This window comes from Protopterus annectens, chromosome 2.part2, assembly GCF_019279795.1.
Source record: "Protopterus annectens isolate FY-2018-M chromosome 2.part2, PAN1.0, whole genome shotgun sequence".
NCBI lineage: Eukaryota > Metazoa > Chordata > Ceratodontiformes > Protopteridae > Protopterus > Protopterus annectens.
The window spans coordinates 926,005,667-926,031,777 of NC_056730.1; the positions used below are offsets into that span (position 1 = coordinate 926,005,667).

Genomic DNA, 26,111 nt, shown 5'->3' on the forward strand with positions numbered 1-26,111 from the left:
CCTAGTGTAGTCAGTCAGTTTATTCTCACCTCCTAAAGAGCTTCTACCATACACTGGGGGAGGTTGAGACATGGATTCTGAATGAACTTCGTTCCAAACTTCAGCAGCTGAGGAAGTAAAAAGAAGCTAAAACCCAAACATAGTTAGTGCTTCCCATAGTGACAACCCAAAGACCCTCTGGTGTTAATCAATAGTCAGGTTAAAGAAAAAAATCCATTCATGCAATGCTAGTGGGGTAAAAAATAGCTATTATCACAAAAGGAAGTCACCAAACAGAAGTCCCATGTGAGGGAAGGATCTGGTGAGACCATGAAAAATGTCATTCAGGTGTTTTTTAAAAGGCTCTGGCAAACCATCTAATGGTTTGGGGTAAGAGGTATAACATCACCAAGACTGTTCTAAAGAGTTGGGGAAAAATGCTACCTTGACTGGGAGAACTGTTACGATGGAGGAAGAAACACATTAAGGAAGTCCTGATTGCAGTGGACATGCCCTTGTTTGAGAAGACAGTGTTAAAGGTTGGGTTTATTTGCAGACATGGGGTTAATGCAGTGACTAAACATATCTGAACTGGCAAGACAATGGCGGGTGAGATCTGGATTGAATTGCTGTAAGTGCTGACTATTATTAGGATCTCATAGCTTGCCTGCTTATTTATGTTGCATATAGATATCAGCAAACTGGGGAGGTGGCCCCCATTTTCAAAACAGGAAATGGAAGATCTTTTTCTTTAATATAAGTTCCACATTCCTCTCATTGGCTTCCTCTCAAACCCTTTCCAGGAAAGTAGCCATCTTTCAATATACAAGCATGTGATTCAGGAGGACTAGAATAGATTCTATCCTGTCTGTGATCAACACTTTGTCCTTCTATCAATATAGAAGGCATCATGGAAGTTCACTGATGTACTCTACATGTATTTTGTGGCCCTAATGTCTCCACGCAGAAGATGCTCTAGCTGAGAATCGAACCGGAGAGCGTCTTACTGTGAGGCGACAACGCTACTCTCAAATTACACTCCGCTCATCTAAAATCCATACAATAAATGCAACTCATTATAATGTCTGACTTTAATTATATTTACAGACTGAAAATATCTAATCAGTGTTGTTCAATGGGCAGATCCCTCAAGATATGATTGTGTATGTACATTACTTTGTACTGGATCATGTAGGTCTGAGTTTTTCTCATAGCGCTTTGGACTGAAGCAATTTCAGCACTAGCTTTCAAAAACAAATCCTATTTTAGGCATTTTACATTTTTAGCGCAAAAATCTGGACAAAGCCTAAAATGATGGGGCGACAAATAGGGACAGATTTTAAATATTGCTCTTACAAACTTAGAGAGTTGATATAATAATAGGTTTTGCATTAGCATGAATTCTCTGAAGGATGTGGATTCTTAACTCAAATGGTTGTCATTATTTTAATGACTTCAATACTCAACTATTTGCCAGAAAAGTACATATTTTAGGAGGAACGCACCAAAAATATGAGGCAAAAATCTGGACATTCAATCACACACACACACACACACACACACACACACACACACACACACACACACACACACGCACACGCACACACACACACGCATGCACGCACACACACGCACACACAGTCACTTCCTCATTAATACCTGCATTCACTCACACATCGCTCTCTCACTCTCTTCCGATCAAACACACACACAGGCACTTCCTCATTCATTCCTGCATTCATTCACACATCCCACCATGGTTTAGTGTATGAGTTGCATATACCAATTTTACACTAATACATTTAGTATATATGCACCTATAGAGAGAGCATCAGTTTAGCGTATATACTTTTATATGTTTTTCATGTTTTCTTATATTTTTGCATTCACACATTTTATTCATATGTAGGAATCGTATGTTCATATCTGGGTTATTGATGTGTTGATTTTAAAGTAGGGAACATAGTTTTTATGAATTATGTATCTTTAAACTTTTTGGCGGTTTTCTCATCATTTAATTAATTACTTTATTGTATAATTAAGAAATGTATGTGTATATATATCACCTTTTTAGATATTTTATTTGTTCTGATGAAGACTGGGGTACAGTCAAAAGCGCTCAACTTGGATTTGTGTGTTTTACAATAAACCGTTGGTGATTATTGTCCTGTGGAACGAGCAGTGTTCATATTTCAACCATCTTTCAGTTCTTGTGTTATTTTTTCATCTTTGCGGTTCATTCACACATCGCTCTCACTGTCTGTCACACCCACAAGCCATGCACCCACTTATGCATTCATTCATACATCCCTCTTACTCTTCCAATCTCACACATATACACACACACAGTCACTTCCTCATTCATGCCTGAATTCATTCACACATTGCTCTCAGTCTCCAGATCTCACACATACACACACACAGCCACTTCCTCATTCATACCTGCATTCATTCATAAATTGCTCTCACTCTCCCGATCTCACATACACACAGACAGCCACTTCCACTTTCATACCTGCATTCACTCACACATCGATCTGACTCTCCCGATCTCACACCCACACACACCCACTTCTTCATTCATTCATTCCTGCATTCACTCACACATTGCTCTCACTGTCCCAATCTCACACACACACACACACACACACACACACACACACACACACACACACACACACACACACAGCCACTTCTTCATTCATTCTTGCATTCACTCACACATCGCTCTCACTCTCGCGATCTCACACACACACACACACACACACACACACACACACACACACACGCACGCAGCCACTTCTTCATTCATTACTGCATTCACTCACACATCGCTCTCACTCTCCTGATCTCTGTCACACACACAGACTCTTTTGCCTTCATGCATGCATTCACTCACACACGCAGACATTCACACACACACACACACACACACACACACACACACACACACACACACACACACACACACACACACACACACACACACACAAACACACACTCATACAGGCATTCACTTACCTGCAATCAGCTGCTAAACTTCACAGCTCCCCTGTAAGGAAGCCACGGCTCCCCAGGGCACCATGGCGCACAGTTTGGGAACCCGTGATCTAAGTCATACAAAGTTAGCACAACTTACAATATAAAACATTATGCATAATACAGATCATTTTTGTTCTACCCCCTGCATCTTCAACATGGGGTGTCTGTCTTCTTGTCCCCCCCCCAATTATATAACCCCAAGGTTAAAGAAACTTGTAGAAAAAGTAAAGTAAAAAAAACATCATATAATCCAAGTTGCACGATTTAAAAAATCCATTAGAAAACATGCAATAAAAGGGTTTGGTCATACTGAAATGTCAGCAATATTAGAATAAAGACAAACAGCAGCAACATTTTTAAATGCTTACAAAGCAGTTGTCAGCAGCATATACAGAAACTGCAATATTGTCAGCCATCAAAGCATTAAGCCACTGATCGGTTTGTACTTACATTTCTAATATGCACTGCATTACTCATTACCTGATTAGTTTTGTCCCAGTCAACAGAGAGGGAGCGTTCCTCTTTGTGAGTAAGGATGTATTTTCTAAAAAAAGAGAAACAGAGTCTTCAGCAAAAATGTCTAACTGTACTATTGCATTTACTTATTATACAGTGGAAAACTAGCCACATTTACAAGGACGCATAAGATAAAGCAATGAAGTTTGTTACAAACAAATTTGTGTTAGTGAAGCTTTAATCATCCCTTGCATGCCTTGCAAAGACCTCAGAACTTTGTTCCAACTTAAAAATAATGAAAACACTGAAAAAATTTAATAAAAGCTCTTTTAAGCTAATGCAAGTGGCCAGTCATTTCATTATACTATTTGAAGTGGCACACTGCACCCAAATCACAAAAATATCTGAGAAAAAAGCATAGGGAACAGGGAATCATATAAAATGCTCATCAGTAAAGGAACCTGATACGATGATTAGAGGTCAGTGGTGAATGTTGGCCTGAACCCATATTCAATCACAGCAGTGTTATGGGAAGAAAGGAGAGAGACACTGAGCAGATATGACCAACAGAAAATAGTTGGGTGATATTACTTTCTGTGTACAACATCTGTCTTGAGTGTTACTACTCAAAGATCTGAACTAAATACTTCAGTTTTCTACATTATCTTGGTTCACTGGTAAACAATGGTAGTTTAAATGCCAGAACTTACTCTAAAGACAAAAGGCAAAATGATGAAACATGCACCTTGAACAGTAAGTGTATTGGGTCAGGTCAGTCCCGTAGCTGGACACGAAGGTTAATGTGCAGCAACATGTTGTTCTATTTTTCTTTTAATTCTAGGTCTCCATTCAGCTTAACTGTCAGTTACAATGACCTGTAATAAAAGCATGTGTTGGTAACTGCTGTGCTGCAATTAGAAAACCTTTGAAAGGTTTCCATGTGCACAACATCTAATGTTAGGGGTTATAGCTAATCTGAAGTTACAAAACATTGGTAAGGTTGTCATCCCACAAGTAATGTTAAAGCTCTTCCCTGAAATAGAAATTGAATTAAAGATGTGTCTTTATCTATCTAACATATGTGTGTAGGTGTATATATAAATATTTATATATAAATATATATATATATATATATATATATATATATATATATATATATATATACATAGAGAGAGAGAGAGATACAGACAAATATAGATCTGTATTTTTGCTTCATAAAGGACCATTTCAGCTTAAACAATACTAAACACTACAGTAAAGTAAAGACACATGGGGTCAGATTCAGAAAACTTTGCCACATTGTGCTATGAAAATTTATGTGAAGAGTACCCACTCACAAGGTGTGTGCAATTCAGAAAACCTAGCTACACAACATGGTTAGGCCACATTATGTGGTCAGCTATGCAGATGACTGTATAATTAAATGCTGTGTTTAATAATTAGGCAAAACAGTATGGTGGACAGATTTAGAAATTTTTAAATACCACGTATCAATGTTGTGCTCGCATTAAATTTGAACCTCAGCCATAAGCCCATGATCAGACTACATCAAGCAAATATATTTGGAGTTGCCGCAGCCATTATAAATGAGTATCTGCAGGGGACTCTAATAGCAGCTGCTGTGCCTGATGGTGCATGATGTTGTCCTCAGAGGTGCAGGGTCATCTGATTATGCTCACTGACACTAACATACTGGGCCAGTACCTTGTGGAAAGGGACATAATACAAGAAATCATGGAATCTGTCGACCTCATCTGCAGCCCCAGGTGAGTCATGGACTGCCTATACAAGTGGATACAAAGGTAGGTGTGTCTTTACATATATTAGTTACAGAAACATTACAATGACCTAATAGGGACACAATGGGAATATCTCAAGCATCTGTGCTGAGAATACTCCATCATTTTTTTGATGCCATGCTTCAGCATGGGGGAGACCATACATGGTTCGACACACCACAGAGAATAGAGCAAACACCATGCAGGAGTTCTATGACATACCCTGTTTCACTGAGGTACTGGGGCCACAACCTTTACCCACATTGAAATGAAGGCCCCCCCTGTGAACTGGGAAGGAGGTACATGAACTGCAAAGGCTATGTCCCCATTAACTGACAGGTGGTCTGTAATGCATAGGGTATCATCTATAATGTGCGTGCAGGCCACCCATATCATTTTTGTGACTCACATATATGGCACACATAAGACCGTTATTAAGTGATTTGCAAGGGGTTACTTCCCACAGGGGCAACTTGTAGGTGATGTTGAATATGCCCTAGTACCCTGTCTTATGATACAGATCAGACATCCAAACAATCAGACTGACCAAGGGTACAGCCATGCACTATTAGAAACCAGAAATATTATAGAGCATGTGTGTGTGTGTGTGTGTGTGTGTGTGTGTGTGTGTGTGTGTGTGTGTGTGTGTGTGTGTTATGTTATATAATATTATAGTTAGGAAGCAGTTAGTGCAGGGTGACTTTTTGCAGCGCCAGCAGTTACCAGCACTACAGATGTCAGCAGATGAGACACAAGAGGAGTCAGAGGAGAAGCCAACAGCAGGGGATGACCATGTCAGATGGAGGTGGGCACAGTATGTCACATCACTAGCAAAGAGGCGGCAGACTGCATATAGCTTTACAGCATAACTACACAAGAGTTAAGCAGATACAGTACAGTAAAAGGGATGCATGCAAAAATATTTCTTCTCCATTCATAGGCTGACCACACACTGCTTTAGACATAGGCAACCCAAGTAATAATGTACAAATGGCAGGACACAGTTATCATCCTTTGCACAATTAGACAAGAGAGTACAGGAGTGCATGTCTTTCACAGTGAAATGTGTGAATTCCGAAATGTAACAAAATAAAAAAGTGCATTTCAGAATAATATGGGAACTGGCTTTTTGAGGTACTTATTGTGAATAATGGTCAGGGTCGGTGGATATGTTGGATGTGCTGGGGGGCTGTCATGCTGTGTGTGTGTGTGTGTGTGTGTGTGTGTGTGTGTGTGTGTGTGTGTGTGTGTGTTTGTATGCAGGGAAACATCCTCAGCATGTTGTACATCACTGGGACCTGGCCTACTAGAGAGGACCAGGGCATGCATGACAGAGAGTTCAGCCTTTCATGCATATTCCTGCCCACAAGAGCTGGCTCTGCCAGCAGTTGCACTAACTGTCTCTTACTTTAGCTAGATATTTGTGTGCTGCGTGATCTAGAACATCTACTAGCAAATGTGTCAGCATGACGATAGTCATAACCATGGGGACACCTTCTCCAGGGCATAGACACCTCCATAATCAATGTTGCAATGAAACTGCTACCACCGTGGGAGCAGGATCTTGCTCATATGTGGCTACATTGGCTAACATCTGTGAATGCAGCAGATGAGCAGTCACAAGGACAGCCCATCACTCCTGACAGATGACCCATAGAAGACACCGCACAGTCCAATGTGTAATTCAGTCCATCCAATGAATCACACATATGGTTCATGCATTCCCATACATCATCATGTAAAGCCTGGATCACTCTCACATCTCTGTCAAAGCTCTATTGGAAGTAGCCTGTGTCTCCATGATAGTCTTGCACTTACATTTATAGCAACTGACACACCAACTACTGAGGGAGGGCAGTAACCATACTTTTGATGAGCACCATTACCAACCTGGGACAGATGCAGACATCTCTGATCTGGGGCCACCACACTTTGCTGATTTATAGTGTCCCCTTCAAACTATCAAATCTCAAATGGTTGCATTTTCTGGGTATCTGCAGGCACAGACACTGTGTTCAAAGTCTTGAGTAGGGGGTTAGGTCAGTCACAGTCCCTGTGTCCAGTACACACTCTGCACCTTCTGACATTGCCAGCTCATCCCTGCCATCATTATCAGAGGCTGTGATCCTCCAGTATCAGATGGGGGCAGTTCCACAGTGCTGGCACTATATAAGGAATCACTTGTGAATACACCAACGAAAAATAATACAATGTAAGTAGGACCCATCACCATAAATATACATGCAACTGATATCTTTACATCTATAAAAATATGATAACAATAGCCCTGGCCATACCTTGTCCTGATAAATATGGAACTTGGACCCCTGCTGTACCTGCATACCACATGTCAGACAGATATATAGAATATTGCAGCTACTGACAGTATGAAATAAAACTACATACATGTGCATCTGCATTTGAAACTCTCTGGTGCCTGTCTAGTCCTGCCTCGACATACATCACTGCACTATGGGACTCCGTGGAGGTTGTACTCCTTTCATTGAGACCAATAACTCCTCCATCTCAGTAAAAGGTGGTTCAGGTGATGGCACATCACCAGGTTGTCCTCCATTCCCATACCGAACTTTCAGCTTGGTGGGTGCAGCAAAGATCATATTGGTGGCCCTGCAATGGACCATGTAATAGTTGTAGTCCTGACTACCCATCACATTTGTATTGCTGACCATTTTAGCCCATGCACAGTCACGGAAGGGCTGATTTGAGGCATGGCAGCTAACAGCCATTAACCATAGGGACAGAGAGCCTACACTACCTCTTCATTTTTTTGCATCTGTAAACTTAGGTTTGAGATTGAATGTGGATGGACCATCAGATCCTGCACTTTTTTTTATGGTTCTATTTTTTAGGCATTGCTCTGTTGGCAATGAAAACAAAGTAAAAGTAATTAATAACCTTGTACTTGCATGACCCCAGCAAATCTGTACAATAATTCTATAGTATTAGGCCATTTATTATGCTCCGTTTTGGTCTAAGTAAATGACAGACATCATATGAGTGCTAAGCACATAATCCCCACACAAAAAAAAAAAAATTACAGAAGTGCAACTAAATAGCAACACTTGACTATTACAACCAGTTTTACAAAGGTTGTGGCTAATTACATATGTGCAAGGACCACAGCAGCAAAATAGTAATGAACATTATCCGAATATGAGACCACAGAGGTGTCTCCCATACACTTTATCAGCCTTGCAGTCCAGTACTTGCAGTACACTTAAAATATACCTCTTAAAACAGCTGTGGCCAACACATCTTAAAAGTACTGACACATTTACATCCCTCACATGTGTTAGAGTGCAGAGGCGCTCAAAGCTATCATTCTACAACAGAATGAAATGCGTGAGAAGTATTACTGGCCATTAATAAGCAAATATCTGACTCAGAAAGAGATCTTTCAACAAAAGCAGCTCACAGTATTCAAACACTTTTCACAGGTGCTTTCTTCCGTAGCATTATGAGTCTGTTTCTCATCATGATTATATCATGTAGATTCACTCCTCTAGGCACATTGATTATGCTAATTAGAGATCACCTCATTCTTTCTGAATTGTGAGGTAAGCTCACGTGGAAAACACTGTCTAAATTTCACCACAGTGATGTGCAAATGCCTGAGCACCTATGGATAGCTCAGTGCATACGTGGAAATTTAATTTTTTTTCTTTATTTTTTTATCCCTAGTTAAGCATCTGAAGATGAAGTTGCTGCAAAACATGTATTCCCAGCAGCACACACAATAATTAAGAACTGCTTTGTTTTACACCTTAAAGTGCCATTGCAACCATATTAATACAGTACCTATATTCTACTAGTTTGCCATGCTTCATGCAAATGAGGTGTCCCTCAATGCCTGTTATTGTGCAGAGGTTGGGACATAATATAATTCTTTTGCGCACCAGTTTTCTGTCATTTTTCCTGAGGTCTTTGAAGGTGAGATGTTATGGCTGGTGAAGGTGACAGAGGTGCTCCTTTTAGAGCACAGAGATGGTGTGAGGAGGAGGAGGAGGAGGAGGCCAAGATTTCTCTAGACATCCTCATAGTATAAGGCAGATGCCTGGAGTAGTTTGGTGGAGGCTTTCACCCATGCTAATGGCATCTCACACAGAGGGGAAAAGTGCTGCCACCAGTACAGTGACATGAGTTGATGCAAACTTGACCTTCTTTGCCAGTGAGTGGATGAAGTTAAGCTGCAGGCAACATGTCAGTATTGTAAGTATAACATCTTTCACCTATCCAAATAACGTGTCACTACATGTCACTTTTGAAGTTTTCATTTTGCTCTTTTTATATCTTTAGCCACTGCAGATATTGAAAGGAACAGAGGCACACAAACAGACTATAAAGCCTAAGAAAGCACCAGCGTGATTATACATGCTTTGATAAAGAAGTGTCTCTGTTTTGATAGTAATAGTTGTAGGCATTAAAAATAATTATGTATACCTTTTATAGAGCAATAGTACATCTGTCAGTATTGGTATAGCTCAAGGGTAGCAGTATGAGTGTGCAATGATAGAGGTGCATTGCTGCATACCTACTCCTGTACAGGTGGACAAGTGGCTCATAATTTTAACTATTTGTACTCTGGATAGTTAGCATGGCTGTGGTTGCAACCTCCCCCCAGTAAAAGAGTTCTCTTGTCACTAATATCAATGCACCATGACATGGTCCATACATGTAAGATCTATAAAAAGTGGTTTACTGGACATTTCACAATATACAATAAAACTATCTGCACTTTGTCTGTCACCTGTGATGGACATGGTTATCGTGTGATCAACGTGTTTGCTTTGTATATGTACAATTTTAATATTTACACAACTCAAATTGTATTATTGTCCACAAGCACAAATGTGGTGCTCTGACAAATAACTCCTGCCATTAATGTTCTATTATATCAGCCTGCATGTGACAATGGCTACTGGCATCGGCATCCCCACCATATGTAATATTCAAACAAAAAGGGTGATGGCATACCTGTTAAGCTCTGCCTTTAACAGGTTATTATGCTTAAGATATCAGTATCATCATAGTTAAGAATGCAGTTTTCATTTTGTTTGTATGTCTCTTCTCGCACCCTCTTTATCTCTATCCTTTCTCTTTCATACATTTCTTTGGCTTATTTTTTCTCCCCACTTCTGTTAATATCATATGCAGCAGCACAGCAACCTGCACCTAACGCAGTAGCAAAACCTGTTGTCCTCCCACAGGTGGCAGAAGTAATGCCACCACTAACATCACTACCATCACAGAAAACCAGCACATCTGGGTCCCAGCCTGCCACAGTTGCCTCAGTACCTCCTGCCCTACCTGTTCCACCTGAGTCAGGTAGCCTTGCACAGGAGGGTGGCACATAAGTACCCATCAGTAGTAATGTAAGTGGAGATGACACTTTTGTCACCTATTAGGAACTTAAACCAAAATTCACTAGCTGGACCACTCGAATAGTGGCCTTGAGTATATCCTAATCTCTTGCTTGTTAAGATATCCACATCAGTGGATCAACAAAATCTCATAAATCTGAACCATGAAATGATAGGAAGCCTATATCATCCAAATCAGCAAATTGAAAGAGATATCGAGCAGCTACTAACCAAGAAAAAAAAATCATTAATTAGTATCCCAGTCCTGGTAAAATTCTTCCTCATTCTTAAATGTTTCTATGGTGAAAGAAATACAGGAGTCATCATTCTGTGTTAAAAATCTTTCTCTATATTCAGGTAGGTGAGTGCAGTTAACACAGGATTTCACTCACCTACCTGAATAAAGAGGAAGATTTTAACACAGAATGGTGACTCGCATATTTCTTTCACCGTAGAAGCATTTAAGAACAAGGAAGAATTTTACCAGGACTTGGATACTAACTAACGATTTTTTTAGCTGCTCGGTACCCCTTTCAACTTGCTGATTTGGATAATATAGGATTCCTATTATTCCAAGCTTCAGATTTATTGAGACACTTGCTGGGAACTGGAAAAGGAAAAGTCTAACTGCATTTCACCAACGGCAACCAGGATGACAGAACAGCAGATTTATTAAAATAAGCACAACTTAGCACTAATATTCCCTGGTAAAGTTGAACTTATTTTAATAAATCTGCTGTTCTGTCATCCCGGTTGCCATTGGTGAGGAACTGGAAAAGCTTGCGGGGAGATAATAGACAGAAGTTTGGATGACCACATCAGTTGCATGGACACCATTCTCTAGAGACTCAAGTCACGTCCCTGCCCAGTATTGATTCCACCTTCTGAGGCAGGACCAAGTGGTGACAGTTCCCAGAATGATAAGTAAACTTCCACTGGACCTAAACTGGCAGAGATTGCATTTGCAAACACCCAAGCCTATACCCCAGTCCAGGTTTCCCCTCCATTTTGTATCCAGGCATGCCCCTGTAGGTTGACCTATCCTAACCTCATCAATGTCTTCCCTTTATTTGTCTGATACCTCCTTCACTACCGTGTTTCCTCTTCCTGACTGTTACCCCACACCATGTCAGGTCAGTCATGTCTGACTTTCTCTGGTACCTAACCTCCCCCTCTTACCAACCCCTTAATTTTCCGATTCCTTTCCCTTCTCTAAAACAAAAAAGTGGGCACTTGTCCCAAGAAAAAAAAATACTTCCACCAGAGCTCTCAACTTTCCAGATATTTGACAAATGTACACATGACTGGCTCTTTTTTTGATGTGCTCATCATAAAAAGTGTAATTTTCTGACCAGTCATTGAGTATTGAATTCAAACAATTATTGGAATTCTCCAGGATTCTTGAGATAAGAAGATTAGAGGTATGCTCCTATCCAACATCCATCCTGCTCATTCCTTATTTGCTCATGTTGTATTCTACCCTCTGCTTGTTCCCATTTTCAGCGCTGTGCTACACTCCCATTGTCCTCCTCTGATCTCATATGCCCACACATCATACTCATATGCCCGAAATGGGCTTATATTAAAACAAAAAATCATCTGTCATTCTGTGGTCAGGTTGCAGAGAGCAATGTCAATTCAAATATATCCATCCATACATTAATCCTCAACCTCTTTTCACATGTCACTTCAGCAGTGACAATCATCTCAAGCCAAGGTTTATACCGCCAGGTGACTAGTCCTGCCACAGCAGTTCATTCATACCACTCACTTGGACACACGCTCTCTCCAATTTAGAGTGTACAATCCACCTACTGCATGTCTTTGGAATGTGGGAGGAAATCAGAGCACCTGGAGGAAACCCATGTGATTGCAGGAAGGACATGCAGACTCCACACAGAAGGCACCCCAGCTGAGAATCAAACCAGAGAACCTCTTGCTGTGAAGCAACAATGTTAACTGCTGCACCACTGTAGCCACCCATCAACTCACATATATAACTAACAAGAAATGGCACTTTTCATTCTATGGCCATAATGAAGTCCAATTTTTATTTTAGTTTATTTTTTATTTTGAATTTGTTAACTGGGGTAAATACTGATCTCATTGGATCTATTTCAATCTCAGCCCATGGAAAACACTATCGCTACATAACATTACATAGAGAAAGAATGACAAAATGTAATATACACACACACACACACACACACATATATATATATATATATATATATATATATATATATATATATATATATATTATATATACAAAGTGAATTGCATAGTTGTCCTGAGGGTATAAAGGCAATAGATAAATAACATTTTACACAGACTGACTGAAAAGACACAGTATATGCATGCATTAAATATAGAGTGGCATCAGAATTGGCATGCTTAAAAAAATCACAATCAAAAATAGAGTCAAGGCAAGGTGTGTAGGCAGAAGAAGGGAATGAAGAGGTTAGGTTATAAGACCAGAGAGGCAGCAGTTGCATTTTCCTAGAGTCCTGAAATGGGTGAATGATCTTTAAGAAAAAAGGGAGTGATCTCCACAGTATAGGTTCATAGGTTGGTACTAGGCTATCGGCCCTAAGGCCTATGCAAGCCTAGCCATAACAATTCCCAGGATATTTCTTCCCACAATATTTACTTTTCAGGGCCCCTGTTTAGCAGGGCGACTGACATGATCCCCGGGGTGAATTTCCTATTTCCCATCCAATCATCAAGGTTCCTTTTGAAGAGGACCAATGAGGCACTTTGCTTGACATGTATGGGCAGTCTATTCCAGAGTATGGGGAGTCTCTGGGTCAGGAACCTATCCCTCCAACATGTTTTGTCCATTGTGATGATAAGGTTTAGATCACTGGAGCGTGTGGCTCTGGGGGATTAGGATTTCTTTAAGTGGAGCATGTCCAACAGCTCAGGGTTTGACATGGCCTTGTATGTTAAGCAGAGATCACCTCTGAGTAGACGATATGCCAGAGTATAGCTGGAGTTTTTTTAGACGGTCAGCATATGGCATCTGCTTTAGGCCTGTGATTCTTTTAGTGAGGTATTTCTGTGGCCTTTCCAGCTGTTGCAGATGTCTTGTGAGGTACATACCAAACGGGGCATTATACTCTATAATGCGTCTAATGAGGGATGAGTACAGTGGGACAATGACCTCCTTTTTTCTGGATGAAAAACCCTTAGTGATGAGGTGTGCTACATAGAAGGATTTCCTGACTGTTGTGGCAATGTGGTTATCGAAAGTGAGACCACTGTCCACCTATGTCCCTAAGTCTCTCATCACACTTTTGATGTTTAGTATCCTGCCACCTATGTGGTAATTCTTGGGTACATGTTTTTTTCCAAAGGGGATAACTGTACATTTCTTGGCATTAAGCTTGACCCCATGGCTCTGGCACCAGGAATTTGTTTCTGTAAGGCCCTTTTGTAGAATATCCACACCATTTGGGGATTCAATAATGGCTCCCAGTTTGCAGTCATCTGCAAACTTTGTTAGCCAGAGTCCCTTAGTGTTGGCCTGTACTTCAGAGAAGTAGATGCCAAACAAGAGTGGTCCCAGGACTGAACCCTGAGGAACTCCACTTGTCACTTGTCTGGAGCTGGATTTGGAGTCGGCTACTTTTACAGTCTGGGTTCTGTCACTAAGCCAGTTGGCAACCCATTGAGTGACGTAGGGATTTATGCCCAGCTTAGTAAGTTTATCTATGATTCCAGAGTGGGGGATGCTGTCAAAGGCCTTGGTGAGGTCCAGATAGGCTGTGTGGACCACCTTACCCTCGTCCACAGCTCTGGAGACTGATTTGAAGAAGTCAATCAGATTCAGGAGACAAGATAGGCCCTTCACAAACCCAAACTGGGTGGGGTCCAGTGTTTGAAGGTTGCCAATGTCTTTGTTTATAAGTTCCATGATAATGCGTTCCATGCTCTTGCAGATCAGGCTTGTAAGACTGATGGGATGGTAGTTCCCGGGATCCAAGGTGGATCCTCCCTTGTGGAGCGGGATAACTGCAGCTGTGCACCACTCAGTGGGCACGAAGCCTGAGGTGAGGCTATGATTAAACATGACACTTAGGTGAGGTGCCAGTTCATTTTGTAGTTCATGTAGTACACAGCCTGGGATGTCATCTGGTTCCATGGATGCTGTATTCTTAGCTTTGGAGAGTGCGGTTTCTACCTGTGTGGCCGTGATTATTGGAATTTGGCAATCTTTTGGTATTGAGATGGGCCCTTTAGGGGATGAGGGGGGGTGAAGTTGGCACTAAATCGATCTGCCAGGATATTGGCAATATCCTTGGGATCAGTATATTTAATGCCATTCTGTTGTAGCTCAGAGCAGATCTGAGCATTGGCATTTAGATTCTTGACATAACTATAGAATGCCTTGTGGTTGTCTTTGGAATCTTTGGCAATTTTATTTTCGTAATTAGCTTTTGAGGATTTTATGAGGGAATCTCAGCTTCTTACTGAGGCTGGTGAGGGAGTTTTTTGCATCCTGGGATTTTCCTCTTTTCTGCAACAGTTTCTTCCTTCTGTTGTATAGTTTGTTTATAGCAGAGGACCACCAGATTGGCTTCCTTTTTTTGGAGAATAGCATCTTGGTTCTATTTGGGATGGCACGATTCATGCACGAGTGGATGTGCTCGTACAGTGCCTTAGTGTAGGATTCTGCAGTCAAACTTCCAGATCCCGTCTGCGTGGATGTTGTGAAGTTTGTCACTTCTGACTTCAGTAGCATGAAGTTGGCTTTGGAGAAGTTTTTTAAGGAGGTTTCCTTACTGTGGGGTGGGGGTGAGATGTGGATGTCAAGGGTGATTTGCTTATGGTCTGGATGAAAAGCCCTTAGTGATGATGTGTGCTGCATAGAAGGATTTCCTGACTGTTGTGGCGATGTGGTTATCGAAAGTGAGACCACTGTCCACATGTGTCCCTAAGTCTCTCATCACACTTTCGATGTTTAGTGTCCTGCCACCTATGTGGTAATTCTTGGGTACATGTTTTTTTCCAAAGGGGATAACTATACATTTCTTGGCATTAAGCTTGACCCCATGGTTCTGGCACCAGGCATTTGTTTCTGTAAGGCCCTTTTGTAGAATATCCACATCATTTGGGGATTCAATAATGGCTCCCAGTTTGCAGTCATCTGCAAACTTTGTTAGCCAGAGTCCCTTAGTGTTGGCCTGTACTTCAGAGAAGTACATGCCAAACAAGAGTGGTCTCAGGACTGAACCCTGATGTACTCCACTTGTCACTTGTCTGGAGCTGGATTTGGAGTCGGCTACTTTTACAGTCTGGGTTCTGTCAGTAAGCCAGTTGGCAACCCATCGAGTGACGTAGGGATTTATGCCCAGCTTAGTAAGTTTATCTATGATTCCAGAGTGGGGGATGCTGTTGAAGGCCTTGGCGAGGTCCAGATAGGCTGTGTGGACCACCTTACCCTTGTCCACAGCTCTGGAGACTGATTCGAAGAAGTCAATCAGATTCAGGAGACAAGATCGGCCCTTCACAAACCCAAACTGGGTGGGGTCCAGTGTTTGAAGGTTGCCAATGTCTTTGTTTATAAGTTCCATGATAATACGTTCCATGCCCTTGCAGATCAGGCTTGTCAGACTGATGGGACGGTAGTTCCCGGGATCCAAGGCAGATCCTCCCTTGTGGAGCGGGATTACTGTAGCTGTGCACCACTCAGTGGGCATGAAGCCTGAGGTGAGGCTATGATTAAACATGACACAGGTGAGGTGCCAGTTCATTTTGTAGTTCATGTAGTACACAGCCTGGGATGTCATCTGGTTCCATGGATGCTGTATTCTTAGCTTTGGAGAGTGCGGTTTCTACCTGTGTGGCCGTGATTATCGGAATTTGGCAATCTTTTGGTATTGAGATGTGCCCTTTAGGGGATGAGAGGGGGGTGAAGTTGGCACTAAATCGATCTGCCAGGATATTGGCAATATCCTTGGGATCAGCATATTTAATGCCATTCTGTTGTAGCTCAGAGCAGATCTGAGCATTGCCATTTAGATTCTTGACATAACTATAGAATGCCTTGTGGTTGTCTTTGGAATCTTTGGCAATTTTATTTTCGTAACTAGCTTTTAAGGATTTTATGAGGGAATCTCAGCTTCTTACTGAGGCTGGTGAGGGAGTTTTTTGCATCCTGGGATTTTCCTCTTTTCTGCAACAGTTTCTTCCTTCTGTTGTATAGTTTGTTTATAGCAGAGGACCACCAGATTGACTTCCTTTTTTTGGAGAAGAGTATCTTGGTTCTATTTGGGATGGCACGATTCATGCACGAGTGGATGTGCTCGTACAGTGCCTTAGTGCAGGATTCTGCAGTCAAACTTCCAGATCCCGTCTGCGTGGGTCTTGTGAAGTTTGTCACTTCTGACTTCAGTAGTATGAAGTTGGCTTTGGAGAAGTTTTTTAAGGAGGTTTCCTTACTAGGGAGTGGGGGTGGGATGTGGATGTCAAAGGTGATTTGCTTATGGTCAGACCTGACCAATGAGTGGGTGACCACTGGTGTGAAGCATCTATCTCCCATGTTGGTAATTACCAGGTCTAGGATACTGGAGCCCCTGGTGGGGCAATGGATTAGTTGATCCAGGGCATTGAAATTTATGAATTCCAAGAACCGTTGGGAAAAGGAGTTGGTACCCAAGTAGTTTTCCCAATTAATGGCAGGGTAGTTGAAATAACCCAGTATTAGGGTGTTTGGTTGTATCTTAATATTTTCCAGTATGTTTAGAAAGGTGTAGTGAGAATCTTGGGGCATGTTGGGGAATCTGTAGCAAGCTATAATTTGGATTGCAGTCTTACCTAGTGTTAGTTGCAGCTGGAGAAGTTCAGATGCATTGTGTTGGGACCAAGGAGTGATAAAGCATGGTCTGTGCAGTAAAGCCTAGTTTGGGGAGTTTGGAGGATAGAACATGAGTGGTTAAGATGTCTAAGGTTGTATATTGGTGCATCTCTGAATAGTCTGGAAGCTAGTGGAGGGAAAGTATCATTCCTGATAAGTTTATATAGTTGAGAGGCAAGTAGAAAGTCAGCGTGTTGTTTCACAGGTAGCCAGTTAGCTTTTTTCATTTATTTTGCAGTGGTGTTCATTTCTCGGGGACAGAGTGATGAATCTGCAAAGGGAATTTGAAATGGACTGGCTGGTGAATATATTTATATTAGAAGATTCAGCAATTAGCGGGAGACAGTATTCTAGCTGAGCCAGTAAGATACCTTTACCCACAGAATTTCTACATGGTCAGGATAAAAAAGGGAAGAACCCATTAGCCCAGAATAGCAGAGTGTTGATTTTTGTGAGTATGTAGTCCAAGTGGAGTTCAAAATTTAAGACGCCATCCAGCCAACCCCCTAGGTATTTAAATGAAATGGCATTTTCAATAGTTTTATAAAGATGATAAAAGACCTTTAGAGGTCTGGAGATGGAAGTGAGCTTTTGCCTAGTGCCAAAAAGCATTGCTTTTGTTTCAGAGGAGTTTAGTAGTAATTGTTTATCACTAACACATTAAATAAGAACATGAAAATCTGCCTGAAGTTCAAGTTCAAGTGAAGACATGAGGCAGAATGGTTGGAGGGAATAAAAGGAATAAAACCATGTATATGACAATCCATTTCACATGCTATGGATGTTGGCATCTTTCGCACAAATGCACTGAATGCCATGGTGTGCCATCATCCAAAACTGAAATAAGGTAATGCTAACACCTTTAGTCGAACTGCTTTATGGGCTCAAGGTACTCATGAAGTGATTTGTACTGAGTCAATGCAGTTGTGGGCTAATAGCTTAAGGTTGTATGTTGTTTTACAATGTTCAAGTTTGCAGTCTGAAAACCATAGGATCATAGCAGGTTACTAGGCTAATGGCCCTAGAGCCTTTTTAAGTATAGCCAGTCTTGCCATCATTTTCCCCAAATATCAATGCCCAAGGGCTAGAAAGACTTTGGTAGATGCCTGTGCCTTAGGGCATCAACAGACTGCCCCTGTCCATAAGGGCCACAAGTGACAAGCTGGGGTGAATTTGTGATTTCTCATCCACTGGTCCAAGTCGTGTTTGAATAGGCTTAGATAAGAGCTCTGTTTTCACATGAATGTTGAGTCTGTTCCAGAGAAAAGGTAATCTCTTTAACACATACCTGTCCCTCCAACGTTTTTTGTTTATGTCACAGATGAGGTTTAGATCTTGAGATTGGGTAATTCTAATGCTGTTTGTTTTGCCAATGTGTAGCAGATCCATCAGAGCTGGATCGAGAATGCCTTGCATGTTAGGCATTGATCAGCCTTCAGTAGTCTGTAGGAGACCGAGTACAGTGGCAGGGCTGTGAGGTAGTCTGCATAGGACATATTATTTACACCTCTATTCTTTTAGTGAAAAAAATGCTGTGGCAGCTCCAGCTGTTGCAAATGCCTAATCAGGTACATGCCAAAGGGTGCACTGTACTTGATTACTGGTCTAATGACAGATGAGTATAGTGAGACTATGCTTTCCTTAGCTATGGATGTCATGCCCTTACTTATAAATTGAGCCAAATAGAAGGATTTTCCACTGTCATGGACCCATGTTGACCAAAGTCCAGGTTACTGTCAGATGAGTTACCCAAGTCCCTTATCACTGGGTCTGCTCTTAGGGGAGTGTTATCAAGAGGTACTGTTTTGACTCTGTCATAGTCCATGTTGGAGTGAATGATTTGAGACATACCTCCCTGGACTATAGGAAGAGAGACATGATCAAGCTTGCTGAATATGTGCCCCATGCAGGTATGTTCCTAGCCTTAAGCAGCATTGTACCATCACCCAGAATGGTCACTCAATGCAAACAGAAAATTATTTACTTTAACAATTGGCTTAGTTTCTGGTGTCATTCCAAGGGGATCTAGAACCTGACAGCCTGGGATGACATGACTGACAAACCATGATGCTTTGCAGAGATGGTCTGCATCTGTCTCCCTTGGGCTTCAGGCTCCTGGCAAAGGCTCTTGCCTCCCCCATAGTGCCTTTTTTAGGCAATGCCACGCGGTCAAAACTGCCAACATGAAAATTTCATCAGAACATAAATTAAAGGTCATTTTGTTAAATGTTAGGAGTCTAAACATGAAGCTGCGCTCATTGCAAGCATTCCTAACCCTGGAAGAATCAAACAGTTGTGCAGTCACAGAAACCTGATTCAAAGCTGCAGAGAGCACCCTAGCCATACCAGGTTACTTATCCTATCATTCATTCAGACCCCAAACCGTGGGCAGTAAAACAAAAAGAGTTGGAGTTGCAATATATATAAAAGACATGCACACCTCTAGGCTGGTCAAACACTATGATGCACAGGAAACACTCCAGGTGCAGTTAACAATTGACAAGAGCCCTGTTCAAATCATAGCTAGCTATAGGCCTCCAACTTTGACTCAAGATGCCCACTCCACCTATCTGGACCTCTTCAAGTCTATCAAGATTCAACCCTTTACCCTGATCCTGGGTGACTTTAACTATCCATGGAAGAAATACTCATGCCAAAACACAAATGCCCAGAGGTTCCTTGATTTCGTCAATGCAAATGCCTTGGACCAGTTGGTTGACACCCCCACAAGAGATGAAAATATCTTGGACTTGGTATTAACCAACATGAGTAACCATTGCAGCATCCCTACAGTGTCATCATCCCTGGTAAGATCCGACCACAAACCAGTCACTTTCAATGTCGCCATCTCCCCTGACTCCCTCCTCCCTAGCTAGAGTCAAACAAAAAAACTTCTCCAAAGCTGATTATAACCTCCTGAGGGAAGGTATAAACAGCTTCACAGCCTCCTCCCCCTCCATAGAAACTGGCACATATGTCCAAACCTACACCAAAGTACTATATGAGCATTTATATAGCCACATGGAATCAGAAATACAAGACAAGATGAAATCATCCTCCTCAAGGAAGAGTAAACCTGTCTGGTGGACATCTACAATAAATAAACCCTATAATAAAAGGAAAACATTGTTGTCCAGAACCAAGAAAGAGCAAGTGTCTAATTGGAAACATTCTCTCCTTAGCCTGAACAAGCAAATAAGAGCACTAGTGAAATCCTCCAAAGCAAACTTCGAGTCCAAACTGGCCACATTTACTAAGGACAATCATAAGTCCTTCTTCACATATGTCCACAATCTCAAGAGAAGCACCCAGATCTGCTCAGAACTGGTGGTCAAGGACACCACAGAAACAAATGCTGTAGATATAGCCAACCTGCTGGCAGACAGGTTCAGTGAAAACTTCACTCCTTTGCCCCCCCCCCCATCAGTAAAACAGGACATCCCCAGTACCTGCCCCCCTCCCCTTTATCTCTAGGGAGCTAGTCATTACTGGCCTCTCAAAGGCAAAAAATACAGCCTCCATGGGTCCCAATAACATCCCAGGCTGCATCCTACATGAAGTCAGGCAGGAACTTGCATCACCATTTGGCACCCTATTCAACCAAAGCCTGAGTACCGGCTTCATTCCAGCTGAGTAGAGGACAGCCACTGTCATCTCTGTGCACAAAGGTGGAGCGTCCACCAATCCAGCCTAACTAGCCTGATCTGCAAGGCCATGGAGCGGATTATCATGGACCTCATTAACAAGGACATTGGCAACCTCCAGACACTTGATCCCACACAGTTTGGTTTTGTCAAGGAGAGGTCATGCCTGTTAAATTTGGTCCACTTCTTTGAGACAGTCACCAAGGCCATAGACATGGGAAAGACAGTGCACACCACCTGTCTTGACCTGGCCAAAGCCTTCAATACTATTCCCCACTCAGGCATAGTACATATACTCTCTCAAGCTAGGCATCAATCCATGTTACCAGATGGATAGCAAACTGGCTCACTGATAGAACCCACCTAGTCAAAATAGGGGAAGCCACCTCAAATAGTAGACCCGTAACAAGCGGTGTACCCCAAGGAGCAGTCTTGGGGCCTCTGCTGTTTGGGATATACTTCTCGGAGGTGCAGACCAAATCTAGTGGGCTATGGCCAATCAAGTTTGCAGATGACTGCAATCTGGGTGCTGTCATCAATTCCCCTAGTGATGTGGACATCCTTCAAGATGGCCTCACTCAAACAAATGACTGGTGCCAGAAACATGGCCTTAAACTGAATACCAAAAAATGCATCATCATCCCTTTTGGAGAGAGTGATGTCCCTACAAATTATCACATTAATAATAAGGTCCTAAGCACACAATCAGTCATGAGAGACTTGGGCACCCAGGTTGATAGCAAACTGACTTTTGACCACCATATTGCCTCCATTGTACAGAAAGTTTTTTACATGGCCCACCACATTAGTAAGGGTATCTCATCCAGGGACAAGGTGGTCATAACATCTCTGTATTCTTCCCTTATAAGATCCATTATTAAGTACAATGCCCCTATCGGCATGTACCCCACAAAGCACATGCAGCTGCTGGAGAAACGACAGAGGTTCCTCACCCGGGGGATCCAGGGGCTCAAATATTTACCTCTTCAGATAGGCTAAAAGCCCTGTCCCTCTACTCTGTCTCCTACAGACTCTTCAGAGGTGACCTCTGTCTGGTATACAAAGCAATCTCAGACCCCACCCTGATGGCATACTGCATATCCACAAGTCAAGCTCCACTCGAGTAACCCACACGCGCAACCTCAATCTGGTCTGTGACATCAATAGGACTTGCTGGCAGGACAGATTAGTGTCACAGAGACTCCCCCTTTTGTGGAATAGACTCCCTCTCCACGTAAAGCAGAATACCTCATTAACCTTTCTTAAGCACAACCTGGATAACTGGATGGGGAACAGAAAATACACCCCTGGGATTCCACCTGTGTCCTGCTGGACAGTGGCATAGGGTGCTGAATTGTTGGAACATGGGCTAAATTCTTGGCTAGGCTTGTAGGGGCCTCATGGGCAATAGCCTAGTAACTTCCTATGATCCTATGATCCTATTTTGTAATTTGCAGGGGTAGTTGTCTTCTCAAATGGTATAATTATTTTTTTGCATTAAGTTTTAGGTCATGGTTCTGGCAGCAGTTATTTGTCTGTGTCAGATCTTCCTGAAGGATCTCTACTTCTTTGGGAGATTCAGTGATTGCAACCAGCTTGCAATCATAAGCAAATGTGGTCAGCCAAAGGCCCACTACATTTGCCTTGACTTCAGAGAAGTATAGTCCAAACAGGAGTAACAGCCCTCTTGGAGGAGGTGGATTCCCCCACCCTAACTTTCTGTGTCCTATCTGTGAGCTATTTCACTATCCATCATGTCACATAGGTGTTTATGCCTGAATTTGTGAGTTTATCTATAATAATAATGAGTGAGGTGTTCTGCCACATGCCTTTGCCTGGTCAAGGTAGGCAGTATGTACCATTTTGCCCTTGTCCATGGTTCTAGTGACCTTCTCACAGAAGTTCAAGTTTAGTAGTTATGACCTGCTGTTGACAAAACCAAACTGAGATGGGTCCACTGATTGAGGATTTCCTATGTCAAAGCAAAAAATGCAACCCCTACTAGCAATGTTCACCATTATGTAGTGCCTCAACCTAAAACTGTAAAAGATGTGTTTGGTCTGTGTTTGTTTGTGTCTTTCGGCTTTTCCCGGTTAGGGGTCGCCACAGCGGAACTCCGGTCCGCTAATGACTGGTAGTGGATTTTTACGTACCGGGTTACCAGCCCTGACGCACAACCTTCAACGAAGGCACGCCCCATTCACGTATGCCTCCACACAGAAGACGCTCTAGCTGAGAATCGAACAGGACAACGTCTTGCTATGAGGCGACAACGCTACCGCAGCAGTCTATGTAAATATGTTAAATCTTAAGCTTCAATGCTATGTTAATAAAATGCCTTATAGTTATCCTTATCCTGGGAGGATATTTTTGCCTCAAAGTTGGCTTTGGTGGACTTGATTAGTCCCTTGAGTTACTTGATGTGACTAATGAGGAAGGTTTTTTTTTTTTTGTCTTTTGGGAATAGCCTTCCTATTCTTGGGCTTGTGTGTCCACCAAAGGGACTTGTTTTTGGAGTTTGTCCTAAGTTTATTTTCATTTGGTACAGATGATTCTATGCAGTTATTTACATGACTATAAAAAGAAAAGTCTACAGTATCCCTCGAAGACTCAGAAAACCCAGTATGCAGCCTATACTGGGTCAAAAACATACCAAGCAGAAACTTTGCAGTGTGAGGGTGTGAAGTTCACACCTTGAATTATGTTATGCACCTAGTTCACTAATAAATATTGAACTGTAAAATAACATACTACAAAATAATAAAATGGAAAATAGTAGGTAGTCCACAGTTGAGTTAAAAATGGAATATCCTTTACTGAAACACACAAACAAGTGTTCCTAGTTGAGTATAATGAAAAGCATTAAAGACATTCATTCATTTATATATAATCAGGTTATTTGGAGCAAGAATGGTTACAGAGAGTAGTTCTGTTAAAAGCAATAAAAGCATTAAACTCATTCCTTTAACCAAGTCCCCCTTCGCCCTTAACACCATAGTGTAAACTGGCTGACTTCCCTGAAGATGTCAATTTTTCCATTTTTAATGACATTCACATTTCAGTACAGGTCCAGTGCTCACAATCTGATGATGTCCAGACTGGTACAGGTTGGCACATCATGTTACTTTACTGTATCCCACCTCCCCTACCTAATTATTAATGTATTCTACATTCACGTATTGTCATACCACCTTCTCCATTGTGTTTTGCAGCCTTTCTTTGGTGGGCAGCCTCCTTTGCAAATTTCTGTCCGTGTCCATAGATTCTGTTGCTATAATGAAACTTCTAATCTACACTCTTAGCCACTCCTAATATTCTCCCTTTCATTGAACATTTCTCTGCATATATTTTGCTGTACTTTACATCAGCACATTGTCAAAGTAGTTTTCCAATCTGTGTGTCTAAGTTTTCCTAAGCTACTTGTACATTAATATGGCTGTGAGGTACTTTAACACAATCTGGCCACTGGTCTGCAGTGTGGCCACAGTGAGGAGTTGCTCATCCTGCATGTTGGCCTGGCCACATGCATTGGTAATAAGCAATGAGGGTCATCTTGCACACAATGTACCTAGTGCCGGCTTGGCCACAATCATGGAAACGGCATTTCTGAACCCATGGGATAATCTAAAAAACTGAATTTAATTTTTCCTGCACATAACGATGTTGCACATGACAGCTGAAAAAGGTGTATTTCAAGGCAAAACCCAAGCTCCATGCAAATCCAAGTAAGATCTGTTAAACATCATGTATTACATCTAAGGTTTAAAAACTGTTCATATTCTGTAAGAAAGCTTTTGTGTAGACAGCAGCAATTTAATATGACTGGTTTTTGATTGAATGACAATATCCCAACTTTAATCCTCAGTAGAAAAAGTAAAAAATCTATTTTTGAATGTTTGCTAATCAGTTACTAGCAGCTTTGATCCTCTGTGGAAAAACATCACTTAAAATGTGCTTTCTGAATGATTACTAATCAGTTACTTTAAACTGTTTCTGGATGATTATTAGTCAATTACCAAGAGTGCACCCATTTGAAAAAGGCACAATAGCATGATGCAGTGTTGCATACTGCATAATATTAGGCTATCCATACTTCAATTGCTGTTTTTATTGAAGTACTCTGTAGCACTATAGTTCTTAAATTACAACAAAATAAATGTGCAGCAACAAACGGCCCAGGGGGTATTATGTACAATACAGTGTCAGTCTGCAGGGTAACAACTAAATGCTAACCAGCATAGTCAGCAATAACTGAAGTTCTACAAAGTTTAACTAATTAAAGAACAACATCACTTTTTCAGTATTAAGTATTTGACAACAAGGTTGAATACTGCACCACTTTTCAGTCTTTGTTGTCATATTTGAATTTTAAGCTTATTTTAAGCTTCAGGTGTGTATTTAATTTTATCTGAGTGGAACAGTTATGCTTTTAAAAATACAGTGAGAGGAATTCCCGAGAATAATATGCAAAGCAAAACATGTGCCATCAGGATATAAACTAAACATTTCTATATTTAAATATCTCTTAACAAAGTTCTTCAAATGCCTGTTATTTAAAGGTGGAAACTGTAGAACCTCTTAACGCCTAGCAGCAAGTAGCCATATGACTGCAGCATAACAGCAACTGATCAAAAATTATTTTTAGCAGAGTATTATAAAGTTTATTTAATTAAACAACTAATTTAGCGTCTGGCTTTGTTTTACTAAAGAATACCTGGTTTAGCAGATGACAAACTGCATAAACCTTTCAGCCCTTAGTGCTATCTTTTAAGTTTCAAATGTGCATTTTATCTGAGAGTAAATTGTGGAACTGAAGTTATTATTTAGCAGATGAATGACTGCTTCAGCTCTGCATAGCAGCTATATATTAGCAGTAACTATGAGTATAAGAAGCTGTACCAAAGCTTATATTTTAGTAACGATGCAGCCGAAATGTGAAAAGCCATATATGTTTTTTTTAAAAAAAGGATCC

The 26,111-nt window shown here is 41.4% G+C and overlaps 1 protein-coding gene across 2 annotated transcripts in view; it reads right to left on the reverse strand.

The window, feature by feature from the left end:
• ACOT12 (acyl-CoA thioesterase 12) overlaps positions 1 to 26,111 on the reverse strand; it is a 772,547-nt gene that overhangs the window by 270,267 nt on the left and 476,169 nt on the right. For both annotated transcript variants that reach the window (XM_044064240.1, XM_044064239.1), the window contains exon 10: positions 3,502 to 3,565. In XM_044064240.1, the coding sequence (XP_043920175.1) occupies positions 3,502 to 3,565 (64 nt within the window). The remainder of the gene's footprint in view (positions 1 to 3,501; positions 3,566 to 26,111) is intronic.